The 23,517-nt window shown below is 44.0% G+C and overlaps 1 protein-coding gene across 3 annotated transcripts; it reads left to right on the top strand.

Annotated features, from left to right (window-relative positions):
• Window positions 1–515: 515 nt before the first annotated feature.
• Window positions 516–22,904, top strand: TMEM144 (transmembrane protein 144). 3 transcript variants are annotated; one of them, XM_053402986.1, is made up of 12 exons: window positions 516–740; window positions 2,432–2,634; window positions 3,940–4,062; window positions 6,365–6,464; window positions 7,188–7,268; window positions 8,082–8,160; window positions 8,812–8,897; window positions 9,184–9,302; window positions 10,667–10,786; window positions 11,820–11,917; window positions 20,491–20,544; window positions 22,488–22,904. In XM_053402986.1, the coding sequence occupies exons 2-12, from the start codon at window positions 2,496–2,498 to the stop codon at window positions 22,569–22,571; spliced, it is 1,083 nt and encodes a 360-aa protein (XP_053258961.1). In that variant the 5' UTR covers window positions 516–740; window positions 2,432–2,495; the 3' UTR covers window positions 22,572–22,904. The 3 variants fall into 3 exon arrangements, with proteins under 3 accessions (XP_053258961.1, XP_053258962.1, XP_053258960.1); XM_053402987.1 differs by lacking the exon at window positions 516–740 and adding an exon at window positions 766–884 and having other exon boundaries at window positions 9,184–9,293; XM_053402985.1 differs by lacking the exon at window positions 516–740 and adding an exon at window positions 768–884.
• The last annotated feature ends 613 nt before the right edge of the window (window positions 22,905–23,517 follow it).

Genomic DNA, 23,517 nt, shown 5'->3' with positions numbered 1-23,517 from the left:
AAGGCAGTGCAGACCAGACCTAGATGCTGCAGAGTCATTATGTTGTTTGACTACGATTCCCATCATCCCCAGCCAGTTTACTTGATGACCAGGAATGATGGGAACTCAGTGTAGCAATATGGACCAATGCTCTGACTTGGTATAAAGATATCATCTGCTTATGGCCCTATGTATATTGTATCTAGCCCACAAGCGCTGATAGATCTGTTAAGTCTTCAAGGGGTGGGTGAATGTGGGTGTGTAAGCTGCAAGGGCACGCACACAATTACCATCCAGGAATTTCTCTTCTGGTCGACTCCAAAACAACCTTAGCAAGTCTGCCTTAAATAAAAGCCATGTCTTCCTCTTTCCCTTAGCTCCTAATCTCGTGATCACGTCGAAGCGCACACGGGGCATTAAATCCATGGCACAGAAAAGGAGGGGGTGCAGAATTGGGTTTAAACCCAGCGGTTTCTCTCGCCCGCCGTCCCTCTTCGGCTCTCCAACGTACCCAAAACACAAAACTGGCCGGCCAGCTTGCAAAACGCCTCCCAAATGAACGAGGAACATAGTGGGAGGGAAAGTGGGTTGATCACATGAGGACAGGGTGGAGCTCCTCGTTCCCACCCCCAGTTTAGCGTTGACCAGGAAGCAGGATCCGCAAGGGAACCTCTAAGTAAATTCAGGGGACAGGTTTGCATTTCTGATTGAGAGCACTTGAGCAACTTCTCGGCGAAAGAGGCTGAAGGGCAACAGAGCAAGTAAGAGCTAAATTCCTCCCGCGTTGCCGGTTTGCAAAGCAAGACTTGGGCGAAGGAGGAGGACCCTGCGGCTGAACTACAGCTCCCATCATCCTTTGCCATCGACCGTGCTCCTGGGGACGGTGGGAGTTGGAGTCCGGCAAGGTCTGTAGGGCCGCGGCTGCCCCATCCCTTCTTTGGGGGTGGTGAATGGTATAATATCTGAGGGTTTTGGTTCAGCGGCCACTGTGGTGGTTTGTTGTCTGGAAACAACAAATATTACCAGATTGGGGATTAAATAAAATGTTCTTGTCTAAATGAGTAGACACTGGTGGAACAACTCTGCACGCGAACAGGTTTTCAGACCTGCTCCTGCTCATGCAATTCACTCCCACAGAATTGACAGGTTTAAAAAAATCGCATGTTTGGACAGGCTTTTCCTGACTCGTAATTTTATGATCACACACTGCTTTTTCATATTATGCACGTATTTACTTTTTGTTTGTGATTTTATTACTGCAGTTTGTGCGGACCGCTTAAAGATTTTCTAGCACTAAGTGATGGCTTTCCACTCTGTATAGCGTCCATTTATTATTTCATTTCTGTGTGCCCGCAAAACACTGTAGCCCCTTTCAGACGTTATGAATCGGGGGGAGGCATTGCAGTGAGCTCCCCTCTCTGCATGCCAGCCCCATGCAAAGTGCCCCCTCATGGTGTGTGTGGGGGGGTCATCTGTCAGTAATTCACAGCAAGTTTACCTGGCTTTGCTTGGAGGCTTGACCTAACCATTCTTTAAATTCCCACAATGCCTCAGAATGATACTAAGCTGGGGGCATTGTGGGAAATTCAAAGGGTGACTAAATACAGCTGCCCGATGCTCCATGGAGTAACCCCTCCCTCTTTTATGGGTGCTCAGAGCAGGGATCAGCAATTGGCCCTGCCAGCTCTCTGGAGCTCTGGCAGGTGCCTGGGAGTTCATGTGCTGGCTCCAGCCCTGCCCTCCTGAATGCATTTGTTATAAGATGTTAATGTTGCCCTCCACCTGTTTGTTTGTTTGTTTGCTTGCTTGCTTGCTTGCTTGCTTGTTTGTCTAAAGGGGAAATGAGATCTGATCCCAACATTGCAGTGCTCATCACACTGTCCCACCATGCAGAACTTCTGAAAGATGAGTCTGTGATGTGTACAACTGCATAAACTTAAGGTTAGGAACCCTGCACTTCTGCAGTTCATGGTGGCATGGAACGCCTGTGCTCATACAACTGTCACTGTGTAGGCAATCGCCATGATGTTCAATGCATGATAGTCAGGAGTGAGACTGCCTGGTGCATCAATGTTGAGGACAAGGCTAATGGGCAGAGTTCCACTTACCCTTCCAATCATTGAATATATGCAGTGTGTGTGTGTGTGTGTGTGTGTGTGTGTGTGTGTGTTAGAGAGGGAGAGAGAAGTTATGTATTACCCTAATGGACATCCTCCTAAATATTAGTGTTAATTATATACAGTACATTAAATATATCTAAATATATCTATATCTATCTATCCATATTATACATTGCTACAACCCATGCTGCATTTAGATTTATTGTTCAATATCCATAGTAACATACTGGAACAGAGATCATAGAAGAATTCTAGAATGATTCTTGCATAAAAACATTGGGAATACTTTTGTCGAAATGTGTTATTTGTTCCATTTATTTCTCTGGTTCCAGAGCTGCCAGAAACTGGATCCAAATAGCTCCGTAAAGACTTCTGAGTCTCTCTTGAAGAACAGAGATGGACAGCTGGCAAGGAACCACCAGCCCTGTCAGCAGCAACGTGACAGATCTAACAATTGGTTTCACCTCCTCAGCAATAGCTGTCATCTTGTTTGGAACAAACTTTGTACCAGTTAAGAAATTTGACACTGGCGATGGTAAATGTTTGTGCTTAAACTGAATTGCTATTGTTATACTTTACATGGTACATGTTGCAAAATTTCCGTACTCTTTAAAACAACAGCTACTTTATATCAGGTTGATGATAGAATTACAGAGCTGGAACATTTCTATAACTAAATAAACATTGTTATAAATGGGATTTAGTATTTGACTCACCCACTAAACAAGCTGGTGTTTTCTAGAAGTTAGCACATCATCAGCTCAGTTGGTGGAGCATGAGACTCTTAATCTCAGGGCTGTGGGTTCAAGCCCCATGTTGGGCAAAAGATTCCTGCATTGCAGGGATGTGAAGAGTCAATGCAAATGAATTGCCTCTGCTTCTGTTTGCAACAGATGCCAAGCTTTTTATAAAATCCAACAAAGCATGCTTCGAATGTTGTTTTTCAGTAAACTACATGTTAAGGTAAACACATGGTTTTTTAAAAAATAAAATAAAAAGCATGCTAAAGCTGGCCACTTCTGTTCTGAATGGAAAAATAGCCACTAAAGTGGGGTCCTTTGCCCATTTTCCTGCTGAAAGTCCTACTCTCTACTGCTGGCTACTGATGGGCTGTGGAAGGTGCTATTTATTACCAGCCCAGAGCCCTGAGTCGAGTGAAGAGTTCATTCTGGGTCATGAGTTTGACATAAGGAATAAGGGAAACATATTTATTGCAATACATAGTTTGGTTCCCAGTTCAGTGGTCTTGATACACTGAAGGGCCATCACTCAGGGGAAGGTCTGTAACTCAGTGATGGAGGGACCCAGGTTCCATCCTTGGATGTACCAGGTTGCGCAGGGAGTGCCCTCTACCTGAAATCCTGGTGAGCTTCTGCCAGTCAGTGAAGACAACACTGATGGACTAGTGATTTGATTCAGTCTAAGGCAGCTTCCTATATTTCTGTGCTCTGCCTTATCATGTTCTCAGTCTATCCACATCTTTTTTGTCTACCTGCTCTTCCCTTAGATTCTTGTTTTTAATCTACTGCCTACTGTGCATTCTCTTCCCCACTTTGAGAGGCCCCTTATAACTCAGTTTTCTGTCTTCAGCTTCCATACTTTTCTGTATTGTTGCCAAGGTGAGGTTTAACACCAGCCAAAGTGATGTTTTCCTTCTGTTTCTTACATCTTCATTTCCCAAATAGTTTTGAAACATTCCGTGATATCACAGCTGCTCAGCCACAGACGTCACCACCACCAAATCTCCCAACGCTTCTTATGATATGGACTAAAACTAAACAGCCATGACTGCAGAATGATCTGTTGTGCTTAATTATTCTTGGATTTATTTGTGTTCTAGGAATGTTCTTCCAGTGGATTCTCTGTGCCGCTATCTGGATAGTTTCTTTGATTGTTAACCTTATTCAGAACAGCCCTAGATTTTGGCCTCTTGCCATGGTTGGCGGCTTTTTATGGGCTACAGGTATGGCTGAAATAACACTTACCTTGTCACAATTTAACACCCATGCACATGTGAATCTATGCACCATTTGCAGATTGCAGGAATATCGTAAAATGCAATTGTTAATACAGTGGACACTCGGGTTGCGAACATGATCTGTGCGGAAAGCACATTCGCAACCTGCAGCATTCACAACCCGCAGCGCCATGTTTGTGTACATGCAGGTCGCGATTTGGTGCTTCTGAGCATGTGCAAAGCATGATTTAGCACTTCTGCACAGGCGCCAAAACCCGGAAGTAACAACTTCTGGTACTTCTGGTAACCCGAGGTATGACTGTACTGAGACATATGCATGTATTGGCCCTCTTCAAACAATTTTTGTCTTAAGGAAGGATGGGTGGGGCTTTAATGATAACAAAAACAATACTAATGTTATTATTTATACCCCACTTATCTGGCTGGGTTGCTGCAGCCACTCTGGGCGGCTTCCAACACATATACTTCACAGGTATTTTGTATTACAAGAAAATAGAACAGTTAACATTTGCTTTTCATTTTGAAGTAAAACCTGCACTGCCAGCTACTCTGCAGTGTAAACACACCACTGATTTGACCTTAAGGTGTGCATCGTGGTTTCAAATAAAAAGCAAGATACAAAGGCAACACTTTGGCAAAGCTTCATAATAAGCAACGGGGGGAATAACACTCAGCATATTACAAGCATATTAGCTCTACCCACATCCACACCTTGGTTTGCATTCTGATCACCCTCCACAGGCTGAAAAGCAATATTCTGCAGCACGGCGCCACCTGTGCTCTGGGAGGCTTCCTGCACGTTTTAGAATCTGGGGGGGAAAGCTCATGGAGGGTGATCAGAAGGGCAAAGCCAGAGCACTTGTCCTCATGCCCTCTTCCCACCTGTTTACAAAATATGACGAGAGAATGTCTGAAGAGGGCTATTAATTTTGTCTCACGTCCACTGCTATGTAATTCAGCATGACAAGAATACTAAATGCTATTGCGTGGTAGAGTTGCATTAAAAAGTGCTAGATCCTACAAGGACTTTCAGGGTTCTTCCAGCTGTGATTTGTCTGTCTGTTCAGTGGTCTTTTTTTTCCTCTCTGAGATTTCATGTCAAATCACTTAAAGGCTGGTAGAGCTTTAGTGTGACTGCTTCAGAAAAGAGTGCCAAGTGTGGCATTCCGTTACTGTGTTGAAAACACTGGGCTGACCCAGACTTAAGTCTGAATCCAACCCACAAGGAATATTTTAAGTTTGTTTACATTGACTCAGAGACTGTAGTGATGTTGCTGTGAGGTTGTGCTGGGCTACCATTCCCACCTGCCAGCCGCAAAGTCATCAGTCATGTGAAAGAGACCTCTGTGCATAAGGACTCTAAGCATACACATTTTTATATAAAGGTAAAGGGACCCCTGACCATTAGGTCCAGTCTTGACCGACTCTGGGGTTGCAGCACTCATCTCGCTTTATTGGCCAAGGGAGCCGGCGTACAGCTTCTGGTCATGTGGCCAGCATGACTAAGCCGCTTCTGGCAAACCAGAGCAGCGTACGGAAACGCCATTTACCTTCCCACTGGAGCGGTACCTATTTATGTACTTGTACTTTGACATGCTTTCAAACTGCTAGGTTGGCAAGAGCAGGGACCAAGCAACAGGAGCTCACCCCGTTGGGGGGATTCGAACCGCCGACCTTCTGATCGGCAAGTCCTAGGCTCTGTGGTTTAACCCACAGCGCCACCTGCGTGTATGTATTTAGGGCCTGTTCTGTGAAGCGGGGGCATGGCCAAAAAGAGTAGTGGCAGAGATGGCTGCTCAAGATGGTTTCACAATCTCCTAACACATTGGGTGAATGTGTTGTGGGAGTAATTTGTACCCCCAGCATGGAAATGTACAGTATGTGAGTATGGAGGAATGACAAATTGTTATCCTCCAGTGCCTTATATATGTTAAGAGGAGAGGCATGTAATTTGAGCAGTTAATGTATATAAGAGCTGGACGCTGTGCACATTCACCAAGCCTCATGGCGAATGTGCCCATCATCCATCCGCAGGGAGGAAATTGTGCGCAATTCCTGTTCAATATACAAAATCCTCAATGGGTTTCAGGAAACAGGTATATATCTCGGTTGAGTTTTGTACATTCTCTGGCCATGATGCATAATCTAGCGCACTAAATGTAGTGATTTATTGTAGATTATGCTTATTAGCAGTTGCATTAATAATACTGATATAGAGCTACTGTAGTAAGATTATGCTGTATTAATAATCAGCTAATTTTGCTTTTGTTCTTTTCATACTGTGCAGGTAATGTAACAGTTGTCCCCATTGTCAAAACCATTGGGTTGGGCCTTGGTCTCTTAATCTGGGCCTCTTTTAACTTGCTAACTGGTTGGGCAAGCTCAAGGTAAGCACCTTGTATACTCCACCTATAGTATGAGTCATCATTTATGTATTTGTAACATTTAATTAAAAATTACCATTAACAAGACCAATGTCTTGACAAAAGCATTTTCTCTCTCTCTGTAACTTACTTCATCGTAATATACGATCTTGCCCCAAAGATCAGGCTCAAAATATTATCTGGATACTTCCATCCTGATGTAATTTCCTCCCTGATGTAATTTCTCAATCTTTATGCATTCACAAGTTGACTTCAAGATGTTATTATGTGTGTGTCAGATATAATGTCAGCTAGGCCCTATAAACCATGTGAGGATCCTTAATAGGCTGAATTAAATGTTTCCACGAGCGATTAATAGTTGCTTATATTTTTAAAGAGTTGTTAAAATTTTTGCAATGTACAAGACTAGCCTCAACTACTAAATATTTTTCAAGACAGTATTTTTATTGTTCAGATGGTACATGAGATCGAGACATCTTTACTTCCAGGAATGAATTCATTTATATTTTTATATACATCCTTTCGGCATGTACAAGAGCATGTCAAACTGCAGTGCTGTGACCCTGGGGGAAAAAATCAATGTTCTTTGCCAAGCTATCATTCCCTTGTACTTGTGATTGCCACACGCAATTTATTTATGCAAGCTAGATAGCTTTCCCTGCACTTTTCTATGCCCTTCTCATTTTGGAAACAATTTAAAGGAGTTTTTAACCTTTCTGTTCACAGGTTTGGCTGGTTTGGGATTGACCCAGAAGAAGTAGCAAAACCAGCTTTAAACTACATTGGAGCTGGACTTTCAGTATTAAGGTATTAATAATCTTACTATATTTCTATTTTGAAACACTACTTATGCATAAAAGTATGCATGTGTATGTGTGTATATACATATATGCAAGTGAATCAGAATTTAAAAACGACTGAGGCAAAGTAAAACTTTTATTCTTTTGAGTCTGCAGGTAAACTGTTGAAGGCTGCAATTCCTAACCACATACTAGGTAGGAAGGAAGTCCCATTGGCCCAGTGGAATTTACTTCTTAGTAAATATGGATAGGATAGCACCATTTATGAAGCAATGTTGTCCCTCAGCCAGAGATATTAAAGGATAATGTCTTAACAAATGATTTTTTTAAATCAGCAAAATGAAGTAAGGAAGCCTAAATCATGTATGATTTAGCTGAGATTCCTGGATTGCAAGGGGTTGAACTAAATAATCACAGTTCTATGATTCTTTAAGACACATGCGTGTGCACGCACACACACACACACACAAACACAGAGTCGTGCCTTGGAAGTTGAACGGAATCCGTTCCGGAGGTCCGTTCCACTTCCAAAACTTTCAGAAACCAAAGCATGGCTTCTGGTTGGCTGTAGGAAGCTCCTGCAGCCAATCGGAAGCCATGGAAGCCCCACTGGACGTTTGGCTTCCAAAAATAGTTCGCAAACCAGAACGCTTCCAGGTTTGTGGCGTTCAGGAGCCAAAACATTCAAGAACTAAGCTGTTGACAACCAAGGTACGACTGTGTGTGTTTGTTTGTTTGTGTGTGTGTGTGTGTGTGTGTGTGTGTGCATAAAATGCTACACCTTGATGGTGTTTAGTTCATGATGATATTTCATTTGCAGTGCCATCCTATTTCTTTTCATAAAAAGTGATGTTGAGAGCTCTTCACCGTCATCGGAGAGCACCCCTCTATTAAGACATGTAAGTTTTTGCTTTTGTTCATGTTACACTTCCGCACTAGAAAAAAGCATTATAACACTTATTCCAACCACTTTCTTTTCAAGGTAGCCCTTACGAGGCCTCCCACATTTTTTCACAACTGTAAAGGATATTGGAAAGAAGAGAAAGTACCATTATTTGTGCCCTCTAGGGTTAGGAAGCAAGGAAGATTTAGCAAGACAAACTTATCAGGATATAGCTTCCAATGTTGTTCAATTATCAATTCAAAAATGAAACTAGCTGGGGTGTTGAGAAATCTCTTTTCTTGGACATCTCAATGTGTGTGAGTGCTTTGAAAAAAATTTTGTGTTTTCGGTGCATTTTTTTCATAGGGTTACTTATTTATTTGTTTTTTAATATCTATATTTATTGTGTATTGTTGTACCTGCATTAATTTATGCTGTGAGCATCCTTGGGTACTGCACTAGGAGAAAGTGGGGATATAAAGAAAAGAAGAGCGATGAAATGAAATGAATAATATCCGCAGATGCACCAGCTGTGAATTCTTTAGTTGTCAGCTCCTAGCTGTACGACTTCCTTCCTCATCCCCAAGTGAATGAGCGTACCTAACTCAATCCAGGTCTGAATGTTTTCAGAAATCTTAGCCTTAATGGCTTTCCTTTTCACCAACAGTCAATCAACAGCTCTGATCATAGCACTGAAAACAGGACTGATGCTTCATGGGTAGACCATCTTTCTCCGTTAGGAAAGAGAATGATGTAAGTTGTCCAGCCCTTTCTGGTGAATTACCTCTAGCCTACCTGGCTTCCTGTTCTGTGCTTCCTTTGGTGAACTTCACAAGGCCATAAAGACGACAAACTGTAACCATTCTGTGGCAGTGATGAGTGCTCCAACATCTCTTTCAAGACAGCAATTTCTAGAAAACTACTGGCAGTTCTCCAGCATGTTTTTGGCCGCAGCTCTGAAAACCTGCAATGAATGTTGTAGTGCAATGGGTGTTTTTGAGTTTGTAATATCTTGATCTTTCTTTCTTTTTCCTGGAAGAGGCTGCTCCCTGGCTGTGATAGCTGGAATGTTTTATGGCTCGAGTTTTGTGCCAGTGCTTTACATCAAGGACCATGGCAGAAGGAATGGAACGAAATATACCGGAGCAAGTCAGTTTGGTAAAGGCAGATGAATTGTTTTAATATCAAATCTAAACCAGTGGGAAATTTTGCTCATTCATGATGGGTGAAAGGGGAGGGGAAAGTCTTTGCTTATCTATCCCTTGTTTGTTTGTTTATTATATGTATTAATCACCTCATAATATACTTTCTTTAGGTCATTGGTGAGGCGTTTCTAGCTTGCAGGCCTAATTTGCCCCATGACATGGTTTGGCCCAAGCCACACCCACCTGTCCATCACTTGATGTCATATGACATCAGGTGCCAGTTAGATAAAGTCATGGCAGCAAATTTAAAAGGAAGAATTAGGAGCACACTTTCCCAGCCCTAGGCTACTGTGCCTTTAAAGCACAGTCTTTCCCTCAAAGAATTCTGGGCACTGTAGTTCACCCCTCACAGAGTTACTGTTCCCAGCAATCCTTAACAAACTGCAGTAGTTCATGCACTGGTGGCATCAACATTGAATTACAGCAGTGCACTCTATGTTGGGCTTCTCTTGCGCTTGACCTGAGAACTGCAGTTAGTGCAGAATGCTAGTGCAGTTGCTGATTTCTTACTGGGTAAAGTTTTAAGTTGCTACTATTGTTATATCAAGCCATTAATGGCTTGGGACCAGTTTACTTGCAGAATCGCCTTATCCCATACGTACCCACTCAAAGGTTTTGATCTGTGAAACTTACCTTCACTGTATTCCTTCTGACACAGTCGTACGTCGGAAGTTGAACATCTTGCTAGACTAACGTTTTGGCTCCCGAACGCCGCAAACTCAGAAGTGATTGTTCCAGCTTGTGAACATTCTTTGGAACCTGAACATCTATCACGGCTTCCACGGCTTCCTACTGGATGCAGGAGCTTCCAGCAGCCAATTGGAAGCCGCGCCTTGGTTCCTGAATGTTTTGGAAGTCAAATGGACTTCCGGAACAGATTCTGTTCGACTTCCGAATACCACTGTACTTGAAAACCTTTTTCATTTTGGCAAGCCTATCCAGACACCAGACAGACAGTTGTTGATGTGTTTACATATTTTCTACTGTTATTTTTAATTGTTTTAAAATGTTTTAGAATGGTTTTTAACTATTTCTATTGATGCTTTTAATATTTGTTGTAAACCACAAAGAAATCATTTAGTTTAAATCAGTGAGACATTTAGTATAGTATTTACAGTCACATTTACATCGCACATACATACTGAGCAAAGCCTCTTGATCAGCTAAAACCGGGGAAGGTATTGAAGGCCTTATAAGAACAAACGTGTGGCTAAGGTAGGAGCAAGACCTTACCAGAAGTAACTGCTGCTTTTCTATAATATTGTTAATTTCCTAAACATATTCTACATATGCATATGTCTCCCATTTTTGTTTCAGATTTAGATTACGTCTTTGCCCACTTCAGTGGCATCTTCCTTACAAGTACCATCTACTTCCTGATCTATTGTGCAGTGATGAAAAATAGACCTAAGGTTTATCCTGAAGCCATCATCCCAGGTAGAATTCTGAAATACACGTGCATTGCAGATCACTATCAAACAACTTTGTTCTGTTGCTATTAGACAAGTGTAGGCAATGTTTGAGTATGCCACTCTAGGTACTTTCAGGAGTGATGAGGTTTCTATCTTGCACACAGTCTTTAAGAGCCTATATATATATATATATATATATATATATATATATATATATCCAGAAGGTATTTTGAGGAGGTATTATATTAATAATGTCGTAGTGGAAAAGTAGCCAACACGGTGCTCTCTAGAAGTTGTTGAACACCAATTCACATCTGGATCATTTGGAGAGCACTGCACTGGCTCCTCACAAAAAGAAACCTGTTACGTATTGAAGAATACATCTGATCAGCTCATTCAACAAAGAATATGTTTGCGTTTGCAAGGATGCATACAGCTGTGCCTGCATCCAGGAGCAGGTGGGGTGTTTCTGCTGCAGGGAAAGATCTGTGCCCCACTGACTTAGTGCCCCTTAGCTCCTCAAGGGACCCAAAGGCTGGTGTTATATAGTGTATTTCACCCCAGGCTAAAAATCAGGTAGTCCCTGCTTTGTATTCATTTCTGACATGAACACCTGGTGAATTTAAGGTGAGCTGTTCTCCTTCAGCCTCAGTTCCGCCCTTTTACAATAACCATTACAGGATTGTTGTTAAGAATAGGAAAGTAGCCAATGCAAGCTAAGAGCTTTGAGCCCTTGAAAGCCCTTTGCAAATGCAGCATGGCCTTAGGATTCAAGCTGGGCAATATATTGGTAAATTGTCTGAAACCTCTATGCCATTCAGATCGCAATGCCCGTTTCAGACATTTTGGGTCGGCAATACATCACACCAGCTCAAATTGCTTGCAGACAGCTCCTTCCTTGGAGGTTTTTAAGCAGAGGTTGGATGGCCATCTGTCATACATGATTTAGCTGATATTCCTGCGTGGCAGGGGGTTGGACTAGATGACCCCTGGGGTCCCTTCCATGTCTATATTGCTATGATTTCTATGGATGATAATATATGCTTATTTGTTGTCAGGATTTGTTTCTGGTGTATTGTGGGCGATCGCCACTTCCTGCTGGTTCCTAGCAAATCATTACCTCAGTGCTGTGGTCAGCTTTCCAATAATCACAGCGGTAAGTACCAAAGAAGGACCTGCTCATAAACTTAGGTTTCAAAGGGGTTTTTTTGCATATCAGACCACATATACACCCCACCCCACTCCTGCCTTTGTTATGGAGGTTTCACGTACAATAGAGTGTCATGAAATTCTACTCAATATTGATCCAGAGCAGAACTCTGACGTATAGTTAAGAAATCAAAAACTTAAAACACTTTGCAGGATTCCCCAAAAATAGATCAGAGGCAATTACATTTCATGCAGCAGAGCTTTACTGCTACTGAAGTCAAATGAGCATCATGGTCACAAATCCAATACATTCAGGATTGGCACTGTCCATAAGAAATCCAGTTGCAGCAGACCCAACTTAAACTTACAATAACTTATAAAAAGTCTAAAACCTTAACACTATATACAGAACACCACATCAGAAGGAAAAGAGATAGAAAGAAAAAGTGAAACCTAGGCTCCTTCTGGCCTTAGTTTTATAGTAAGCATGACCTTGACTGAAACAGAACCAACGGAATAACCCAAACATCATGAACCTTCTGCTTGTTTCTTTCACACAGAGAAGCTTCCAGAACCCTCTTGAATTAATTAGAATAGGAAAGATCTCTACACATCAGATCAATACTTTCTAACCTATGAAATGCAAACTGACACAGAGGTGGGCAGACTTCAGGCTTGTGGGATCTACTTTTGCTTTTTACTGTAACCGCAAGATCTACCAATCAGGCTTGGCGCAAAAGAATTCTGAGCCCTGGAATTTGGTTTGGGCACCAAACCTGAATAGCCTGAACCCATATTGCCTGAATATCTCAGTTGACTAGAGTGTGGTGCTGACAGTGCCAAGGGTGCAGGTTCGATCCACGTATGGGACAGCTGCATATTCCTGTATTGCAGGGGGTTGGACTAGATGATCCTCAGGGTCCCTTTCAACACCTACAATTCTATAATTCTAACTGAACTGAGCCCCCACAAAAAAATACGCTCCTGGTTACTCAAAATTTTCCATTTCAGTGGTATGATTTAGGGCTGGGGAAGTCATTTTGTTTCTGCAATTGTTAAATCATTGGCAGTTGGGAATCCTAATAAATCAACTACAAATTGCCCAGAAATCCAGATCTGTCCTCTTCCAGCTCTGACATACGACATCCATAACATTCCTCTCATTTGCCTTTTCTTTTAAGAGAATGTGCTTTCATCTCTCTAGCATCTGTTGCATTCCGCTTGACCATGCTCATTCTGATGGAAAGAAAGGTGGTCAGAATCTTTGTGTTGTTGGAGAAGGATGCTGACCTGCCCACCTATCAGGAACCCCTAAATGGGAAATGAAGCAGTAGGCATTACTTTCTATGGGAAAGTGCGCCTTGGTTTTGGAATGCTTTGCTTTTGGAACAGATTACGTTTGAGAATAACACGCAGTTGTAACATAAAGTCTCCTGCAGCGTTCCAACACGCACTAGGCTGTGGCCAAGGGCAAATTGACTTCAAACACATGTGCATTTTTATACTTTAGATTGTGCTGAGTCACTCTCACATGATCAGCTAGTTGCAGGTGCAGGACAAATACACCCAGAATTAACCAGCACACCTAACATAACCCTTTTTTGTCCCTTTTCTCTGCATGCATAAACCCTGGTACATGGACAGAACTCCTCAAAATAGTTATCTCAAGCAAATACAGAGATGGGGGAGGTCAGAGAAGAGTGCACTGTTTCATAGCCCATTGACCCCTTTAGGCACGAAGGAAAAGTTCAAAGCAGCCATTGAGAGGAACTGTGTTAGGGATTGTGTCAGGGGAGGGGGCAAGCTGCTCTCTTTATTCTCCAGTTGAGAAGAGGGAAAGGATAAAAAGTCCTTCCCACCAGAAGCACCACTTCTCATCATGGCAATCTACAGTTGCACCTGTCCTGTTGACTTATAGGGTGCAGTAAATTATAACAAGCTGCAGAGATGAGGATCACTCAGCACATATATCTTGTCCTTTTCCAGAAGGAGGAAATTGGAGATACTTCTGAGCGTTTTGAGATAAAATGTGCAGGGGCAGCTGAGGTCAAAGCTGGCAATAGAAAAGAAATTGCAATAAATATTCTGGCTACCGCACAGCAGGGTACTAAAAATAGGAACCTTTGTACTTCATTTATGGAAATGGGTGTCTGGGATGAGCAGCAAGGTAACTAAGATTGGAAACACCTTGAAAAGCAGTGGGGAAATTGTGCTCTAGAGATTGGCTGGGAGGAGAGAAGGAAAGCCACTTTCAGAGCAAAGCCTATTATAGATGTTGTGCATGGGCATATTTCAGCCTGGGTGTCTGTGACCTGGATGTCTGTAATATGTGCAAAGAGTAACCCTGTGGCAAGCTTTATATCCACTTTAAATCAGTGGTGCTTGCTTCTGAGTAGACATATATAGCAGTGATGTCCAACCGGTCGACCACGATCGACAGGTAGATCGCCTTCATGTTCCCGGTAGATCGTGGTCGATTGCATGCAAGTAATGTCCCCACCTCCCGCCCCAGTCGCAAGGTTCCTCTGTTGGCATCAGTATCAGTTACCGAAAAGTGAAAGTAATGTTAGCTTTAGTGCTGTGTTCGATAGTCAGCACTTCAGTTTCTTGTGAGCGTTTTTTGTATTCCCTCCCCCCAAAAAAGCTCTACAACCCCTGTGCCTTCCCCCCCAAACGCTCAACAACGCTGACCAACCCACCACAAAAAAGCGCCCCCCCCAAAAAACGCACACTCCCTCCAATGACAATGGGTAGATTAATGCCAGTTATTTTATACTGGGAGTAGATCACAGTCTCTAGGGCAGCCTTTCTCAACCTGTGGGTCCCCGATGTTGTTGAACTGCAACTCCCATCACCCCTAGCTAGCAAGGCCAGAGCTCAGGGATGATGGGAGTTGTAGTCCAACAACATCTGGGGACCTGCAGGTTGAGAACTGCTGCTCTAGGGAGCTGGGCGTGCCTGATATATAGGATTGCAATTGTAAATGTGTCTTTGTAGAGTCATAGAACTGTAGAGTTGGAAGGGACCACGAGGGTCATCTAGCCCAACCCCCTGCGAAGGAGCTTCCAGGGTGTTTCTAGTATGGGATTCAGTTACATATCAGGATATTCGGGTTGTGAAATTGCAGTTCATTTGGCGCTCTCGCCAAACAAACCTGATTCCCCCTCAAAAAAAGGGGGGGGGCTTTTTTGCGGTAAGGAAACTGACAGAGAAGCATACTGGAAAATGCGGGATAACACTTGGTTGATGAAACTGTTGGGATACTGCCAGGGAGATAAAGTCCATCTGAGCCCCCAAGCTCGGTGCCGGACGATCCATCGACCTCCCGTAGTCAGGCAATATCAGCAATTCAGCGACACTAAGCCTCAGGCTTAGTGCACACTATAACAGCAGAATTCACACAGCAAAAAGTTGCACAAGCATGAGAGCAGGACATGCATATTTACAGTTTTATTCAGCGTTGGTCAGAACAAAGAAGGCATGACCGTCTGCTCAGACTGCTCAGGCAAGACAGCCAAAAACGAAACGAACTTACAACATAAACATCCTGTGAGACAGGAACTTACGCAGGCTGTTATACAAACATCCTGCTCCCTTTTAAGGTGGAACGGAAATATCCTAACATCCTCCCCCTTTCCGTGTAACCTGTAGTACCTGTGGTTCAACCCAATTGCAACCTTTGTGCGTAAACCTTCAGTTGTTCTCTGTTAACAACCTTAGACAACAGATCAGCAGGAATTTCATTTCCTGGCATGTAGGACACCTGAATGAGTCCTTTCTGAATACACTCTCTTGCACGATGTAGCTTAATCTGCAAGTACTTGGTCCTTTGCTTGCAACTCTCCGAGTTCAGCAAAGCCAAACAAGATCTATTGTCTTGATACACTTGTATAGGACATTTCACAGAAACCCCAATGTCCTTAAACAGTTGCATCAACCATTCACAATCCATGAGTGAAAATGACAGAGCATTGAGTTCTGCTTCACAGGAACTTAGGCTAACTGTTGTCTGCTTTTTGCACAACCAGTCAAACAGGCAGTGGTTGTACATGTAGCATACTCCAGAAGTGCTTGTACCATCCGTGGTGTCACTTCCAAAACTTGCATCTGCAAAGATTTCAAGACCTCCAGTCTTCTGACTGGTGAACCTCAGCCTGTAGTGCATAGTCCCTTTCAAATACCGGGCTATGCGCTTCAGAGCTTTCCAATCCTGAACAGTAGGATTGTTAGCATGTCTGCTCAGCAGGTTAGTGCTTACAGCAATGTCAGGTCTCGAACATCTAGCAATGAAATTCAACTTGCCTAAAATGCATCTGTACAGCGTTGTGTCAGAAAACGCTTCAGCAGTACTATCTACCTGGTAACCTGTCACCATCGGTGTGTCTGCTGGGTTTGCATCAACCAAATTCAACCTGGTTAATACATCAGCAGTTTTCTGTGTTTGGTGTACCAGAAAATTACCTGCTTGGTCCCTCTCCACCTGCAGAGAAAGATAGTTGGATACCTCACCAAGATCCTTCATGTCAAAGTGCTCCTTCAGCTGAGCTAGGGTGCTTTGGTAGAAAGCCTGATTCTTCCAAAACATCAGAAGATCATCAACAAAACATAAACAATACAGTTTGTTTTGCCCCTCCTCCTTGACAAACACACATGGATCAGCTTTGCCCTGGTGAAAACCTAGAGAAAGCAACGTTTCAGTGAGTTTTGTGTTCCAACACCTGGCACTCTGCTTGAGACCATATAAGGATTTCCGCAGTTTACAGACCATTCCCTTCTGTATCTGCATTCCATCAGGTGGAAGCATGTACAGCTCCTCCCCCAAAATCCCGTACAAAAAAGCTGTATTAATGTCATGATGGGAAACATGCAGTTTCTCCTCCGCAGCGATCTTGAGCATCAGCCGAATGCTCTCATATTTGACCGTGGGTGAGTAGGTCTCGTGGTAATCCTGCCCTGGTACCTGTGAAAAACCTCTGGCAACCAATCTGGCTTTGTGTCTGACAACCTTGCCATTCTGGTCTGTCTTGGCCTTGAAGACCCATTTGCTGCCAACCAGTCTCATCCCTGGGACTACCGGTACCAGCTCCCAAGTTTGGTTCCTGTTCAAGGAATCAACTTCAGCCGTCATGGCATTAAGCCAAGGCTCAGCATCTTTAGAGGTTAACTCCTGGACCTCTTTGAAGCTTGAAGGTTCCCACACCTTCTCTGAGCTACTAAGAACAGCAGTTGCCGTCTTAGCAAACTCATCAGCAAATCTCTTTGGAGGTTTGCCTTTGGTCGCCCTTTCAGACCTGCGAACCAGACGCAAGTCTTCTGGACTCATCTCCTCCTTCTTAGGAGAAAAGTGACCAATGGTGAACAGTGGTTCTTCCAGTTCATTGTCAGACTCATCAGATGGTCTGACTGAGGCCTTTGCGCTCTTGTAGTCTGCTGTGTCATCACTGTCACTGACAGCAGCAGCAGCGCCGCCCACTGAACTGGAATCCGAACTCTGATCATCATCATCATCATCATCATCCTCAGTTTCCTCAGCTTTCTCAGCATGATCTGCTTTCTTCACATCACCTTCATCCTCCTCTGGGTAACTCTGGAAAATTCCCACATTTCCCCCCCACTTAGGATTGTACTCAACACTCCTTGTGAACTTTATGGATTTAGAGTTAGTCATCCATACCCTGTATGCACCTTTTTCGTACCCCATGAACAAACCATGTGCCCCACGCTTCCCAAGCTTGTTGCTTTGTGGGGTGTGTACCCACATGTCAGAACCAAAGATTCTCATGTGTTTGACATTAGGTTGCTTACCAAACATTTTCTCATAGGGAGTGCAGCCAATAGGTGATGACAGTCTCCTGTTAAAAGTATAAACAAAATTTGCCAAAGCCTCCCCCCAAAACTTCTCAGGGAGATTGGCATCATGCAACATGGTTTTTATGCCTTGCAGCAACGTTTGATTTGCTCTCTCCGCAAGCCCATTCATCCATGGCGATCTAGGCGTTGACAAGTCATGCTGGATTCCCTTCTCAGTCAGGAAAGCTTCAAACTGCTGAGAAGTGAATTCCCCGCCTCGATCAGTAAACAGACAGCCGATACGTTTACCATGAGCATTCTCCAACCAAGCACAGAATGCCTTGAACCTAGGAAATGCTTGCGATTTCTGCTCGAGCATAAACACATGAATGTACCTGGAAAAAGAATCAATTAGAACCATGAAGTACCTTGCTCTACCCAAAGAGGGCGCTAGAGGACCTACCAGGTCTGCGTGAACTAGCTGGTAGGGTTTGGAAGCCTGCCTGCTAGACTCCTTGCCTTTTGGAGCAACCTTCACCTTGTTCTCTGCACAAGATACACATTTCATGTGAAACTTACAAGGTTTGACGTCCAAACCTTCAACCAACTCAGGCATCTTGGCTAGCGCTTGCCAAGAGAGGTGACAAAATCTGCGATGTGCATCATGAATGCATCCTGCATGAAGAACCTTGTTAGTTTGTGCAACACAACAAGTATCAGCATTAGATATAGCAGCATTGTCATCATAAGTTAGACAGAACAAACCATCCATCAACTTTGCATGCCACATGTCCTCTTTGCCTTTTCTGATGACACAGACAGTCCTCTTGAAGGAAACCTCAAAACCACGCCCAGTCAGCTGTGGTACGCTAATCAAATTGCCCGCAGCTCCTGGAACAAAAAGTACATCTTTGATGGTCGTATTCAGACTTGCAAGTTTCACAGTTCCAACTCCTGTAGCTTGCAAAGTCCTTCCATCAGCCAGCTGGACCTCTCCATCTTGAGGTGTGAAGGAGATAAACAGATGGCGGTCTTTGGTGAGATGGCTCGTGGCCGCAGAGTCAATAACAAACCTGGCCTTGGCCTTGTTTCCCACCGGCGTGGGCTTTTGCAGCTTGCCTTTAGCCTTTGGTGAAGCTGTGCCAGCAAACATAGCCTTGTTTTCCACTGGCGAGGGCTTTTGCAACTTGCCCCCCTGCTCCTGGCCATCAGACGTGCCTTTAGCCTTTGGTGGAGCTGTGCCAGCAAACATAGCCTTGTTTTCCACTGGCGTGGGCTGTTGCAACTTGCCCCCCCGCTCCTGGCCACCTGCAAGCATCTTGCTCTGTTTACATCTGGTCTTCCGGCCTCTGCAAAGGCTCTGACCTTGGTTCTCACGAGAAACAGAGCTCTCAGCTGCCGACTCCTTGGCTCCCCCTGGAGGCTGGAATGCTGCCTGGGATGACGTGGCAGTCTTCTCCCCCTGCAGCTTGCAACCGGTGCCCTCAGCATCCCTGCATTCACTAGCATTCTGGGAAACAGCCAGGACCTCCGACGCATTCAAACACTGGGCTGGGATTATTGGCTGGTGGGCCTTTTTCAAAGCATCCCACATGTCACGTGCCGTGAGATTTCCAGCTAGCGTCTTTATTTCCTCCAGAGAGACGGATAAGACAATAATATCCACGGCCTTCAAATTCTGGCCCTGCCATTTCTCTGTCCGAGGAACTGGAGTGGCTTGAGAGACAGTATGCCAGACTCCAAACTGACGCAGCAAACTCTCACACCATTTTGCCCAGGTCTGATAGTTGTGCTGATTTAACTTAGGGCACTCAGTGGCCTCAGAAGCTTGGAAAAACTCCATTCCAGCTTTTTACGTGAGCCGTGAGCCTTTATTGCCTTCTAAGACTTCTTATCTCGGCAGCTCATTAATCACAATGCCTCTGGCTTGGCTCCCAGGCCAATTAGTCTTTGCCGGACATCAAAGACTTCTGCCGGCATGCAGAAAGGCCTCTGCTTTCACTTTCCCAGCACATACCTTTCAGCAGTCTGTCGCTGTCTTACTCCTGCAAGTGCCGTGAATCTGGGCCCGAAACCTGTTGTTGGGATACTGCCAGGGAGATAAAGTCCATCTGAGCCCCCAAGCTCGGTGCCGGACGATCCATCGACCTCCCGTAGTCAGGCAATATCAGCAATTCAGCGACACTAAGCCTCAGGCTTAGTGCACACTATAACAGCAGAATTCACACAGCAAAAAGTTGCACAAGCATGAGAGCAGGACATGCATATTTACAGTTTTATTCAGCGTTGGTCAGAACAAAGAAGGCATGACCGTCTGCTCAGACTGCTCAGGCAAGACAGCCAAAAACGAAACGAACTTACAACATAAACATCCTGTGAGACAGGAACTTACGCAGGCTGTTATACAAACATCCTGCTCCCTTTTAAGGTGGAACGGAAATATCCTAACAGAAACATCCTCTATCCTCCCAAAAACAAACAAATCCGAATGGATTCTCAATAAAACACAGGCCTCCCTGCAAACAAATCAGGACGGTGGCTCATTAAAGCAGGTAATCTGTAAGTGCCCCCCAGAGGTTTGTTTTGTTTTTGCGGGATTGGCATGCCTTTTATTAAAGGCCATTATCTTCTCACATTCTTCCTTCTGTCATCATCACGAGCAACAATTTAGCACACGATTACGTTTCAGTGAAGGCAAGATTGAATTTCAATAAGATAATTGGGCTCTAGCAAATCCTCATGAACAAATGCTATTATGCTTATTCATCGTGTCTTAATCTTGTTCTCCAGGGTCCTGGCTTTATAGCTGCAATGTGGGGAGTCCTGGTATTTAAAGAAATAAAGGTAAGGGCTGCAACATGTTCCTCTCATCTTTGATGTATCCACATCTGAAAAATGGGAACTTCTAAGTAGCTGGGGAGGAAGAGGCAGGCAAATCTAGAGATTTTTTCTTTCTTTCTCTCTAGTAATACTAGATCCCGAGGTCATCCATTGAAGCTGCGAGGTGGGAGGTTCAGAATGATTCTTCCCACAGCACATAGATAAACTATGGTGTTTGCTGCTATGTGACCACCAACTAAGATGGCTTAAAAAGACCCCAGTCAGACAAATTTATGGTGGATAAGTCTTCTCATAGCTCCTACTTTTGGGGGGCTATGTGCGTAACAAAATTCCCAGTGACAGCTTCCGCTAAGGAAAGGAATTTCCTTATGTTATGCATTTATATTACCGTATTTTTCACTCTATAAGACGCACTTTCCCCCTCCTAAAAAGTAAGGGGAAATGTGTGTGCATCTTATGGAGCGAATGCAGGCGGGAGGCTCTGCTCAGCGCTGCCTTTAAAGAGCTGCGTGGAACCCCCAAGAGCCGCACACACACTCTGTGTGCTCTTTAAGGGGAGCACGGCTCTTGGGGGAGCCTTAGCTGCGCACAGCCTCTCCCGGGCAGGGGGAGCCTTCATCCTGCTGCCTGGGAGAGGCTGCGCGCGGCTATCCCATAAGCCAGGAGAGCAAGCGGAATCTGTGCGCAGCGATCCTGCTTGCTGTCCTGGTTTCTGGAATTCAGAATAATTTTTTTCTTGTTTTCCTCTTCTAAAAACTAGGTGCATCTTATGGTCTGGTGCGTCTTATAGAACGAAAAATACAGTATATTGTTTGTTGTGTTCTGTGTTGTAAATCGCCCTCTGGTCCTTTAAATGAAGTGTGGCATATACATTTTAAACATTAAAATAAATAAATAAATCCAAGCTTTTGGGAGGGGCAACTTGTAGTGAGGCAGCATTGTGGAAAAGCAGGGGCTTAACCAGCCACTTCCCTGATACATACATACACTCACACACACTAATACACCACTATTCTCCTTACTAGTTCTGGGTTTGAAAGAGTAAACCCTCACCTGAAACACTGTGGGAGGCTAGTGGGAAAAGTCCCTAAGAAGGATGTTGTAGCTGCACCCCTTTCCAGAGCTTCAGTTTTCCTAGAATGAGCAGCTGCTAGAATTTGTTGCCCCGTGTCCATGTATAACATCTAGTCCTGTCTTTCCTTGCTGCATTGAACCAGTCTATTTTCCCTACATGGGTGTGTTTGTTTACATTCAGGTCGTCCAGTGGGGCAGAGACAAAGCAATAGTCTCCTGGCAGCAGCGTTGCTGCAACTCACTAGAAGGGGGAACAGCAAAGTTGGGTGGGTGGGTGGGTGGGTGGGTGGGTGGGTGTGTACCGGTAGGAGTGCCAGCTGCCCCTCCACACGTTACTATCACATTTATATCTCACCCATGCTCCAAGGAGCTCAAGGCAGTGTATGTTAGGCTGAGAGATAATGACTGGCCCACCAAGATCACTCTGTATAAGAAAGGGACCCAGGGATCTCCAGTTCAAGTTCAACACTCAAACTGATGTTACATACTGTTTCATACAGGTAATTTGGCCAGATAAATTTAACTAAGCAAATATTATCTGACCGCTACCATTTGTAGAATGTGTTCCGACAAACGCATATCTTACTATACAATAAAGTTGTCGGTGTGCAGCATTTTGCAAATAGCGCAATACCAAGCCTGAATTCTGGAAAATAATGCCACTTCTCTTTCTTCCCCACACATCCCAGGGGGCGGTCTGAAGGTACATGAGGGCACAACCTTGCTGAAACCAGCCATGTCTGGGTCTGGTGAGTCTGGGACCCCCTAGGAACCAGAGTAGGCCGTCTTGGAGGTCATAATGGTCGAAAGGCAAGATACAAATGTAAGAACATTTGAAAAATAACCAATAACCCCTTTCTGTGTCTATGCAGGGGCTGAAAAACTATCTGTTGCTTCTAATAGCATTTTGTGTTATTTTGGCTGGGTCGCTCTCGACAGCTTTTTCTAAAGTCTGAAGAACCACTGCCTGAACCAGCAGGTGGAGCTGTGGCTTAAGACACGAAAGAGAAGAGAATATCTGGCATTTTCTTGGATCACTAACATCATCACTCTCGCCAGAGAAGCAAGGGGCAAAAGTCCATAGAGCAAGAACTTTTTGTGGGAAATGCAAGGCATTCATCATGTTTTCCACATTTGGGAAGATAAGGGAAAACCTTTTTATGTTCTCTCAGCTGGATGATTATGGGCTGAAATCCAGGTCAGAGGTTTTAATGATCCCATTATGTTTTGTATTATGGCTTGTTGTTTATTGGGGTGAGGGTAACGTATAAAAGGAAGAGTTCAGTGAAGTGTAAGTGCTGATTACTATACAGAGGAAGTAATGTTTGTGTTGGGGCATTGCATCTTTCTTTTACTTCTAATACAGGACCTTTTAATAAAGAACATCACCCAGATACTCCACCTTTAGACAAAGACACACAGAGTTTGCTCAGCAAACAGTCTGATGAAGAGTTCTGGAGAACTCAAAGAGCTTCCTCACCACTTTATGACATTTTGGTTTACCCTTGTAGATTTTGTGTCGCTTTCTTTGTAATGAACCCAAGGTAGCTACCAAAAATTTTCTGGACCATCCTGTTGAGGGAGCACAATGCACCAACCCTGTTGAAGCCAAGCAGGTCTGGTCATTGCCTGGATGAGAGACCATCTGGGAATCTTGTGTAAGCCATCTTGAGCTCCATAGTGGAAAAAAGATGGGAGATAAATGTACGGAACAAATAAAGAATTTTAAGCTTGCCCAAGGACCTGCACTGGAGGCCATTCCCAAAGTTTGGGCAATTTCAGGGGAATTGACCAGCTCAAACATTGGGATGAGTATCCTAATGGTTTGAGATATTCGGCAGTAGAAGAATCTGCCTCTGGAGATTTTGGGCTGTCCTTCACTGGAGTTATTTAAGCTGAGTC

Source organism: Podarcis raffonei, chromosome 9 (assembly GCF_027172205.1).
Source record: "Podarcis raffonei isolate rPodRaf1 chromosome 9, rPodRaf1.pri, whole genome shotgun sequence".
In the NCBI taxonomy this organism is placed as follows: domain Eukaryota; kingdom Metazoa; phylum Chordata; class Lepidosauria; order Squamata; family Lacertidae; genus Podarcis; species Podarcis raffonei.
Note: the sequence above shows the minus strand (reverse complement) of the source record. Positions and strands in the feature narration are given on the sequence as shown.

Coding starts and splice junctions, on each gene's coding strand:
- TMEM144 (XM_053402986.1), top strand. CDS start 2,496: ATGGACAGCTGGCAAGGAACCACCAGCCCTGTCAGCAGCAACGTGACA. Junction 2,635..3,939: donor GAAATTTGACACTGGCGATG/GTAAATGTTTGT, acceptor TTTGTGTTCTAG/GAATGTTCTTCCAGTGGATT. Junction 11,918..20,490: donor GCTTTCCAATAATCACAGCG/GTAAGTACCAAA, acceptor CTTGTTCTCCAG/GGTCCTGGCTTTATAGCTGC.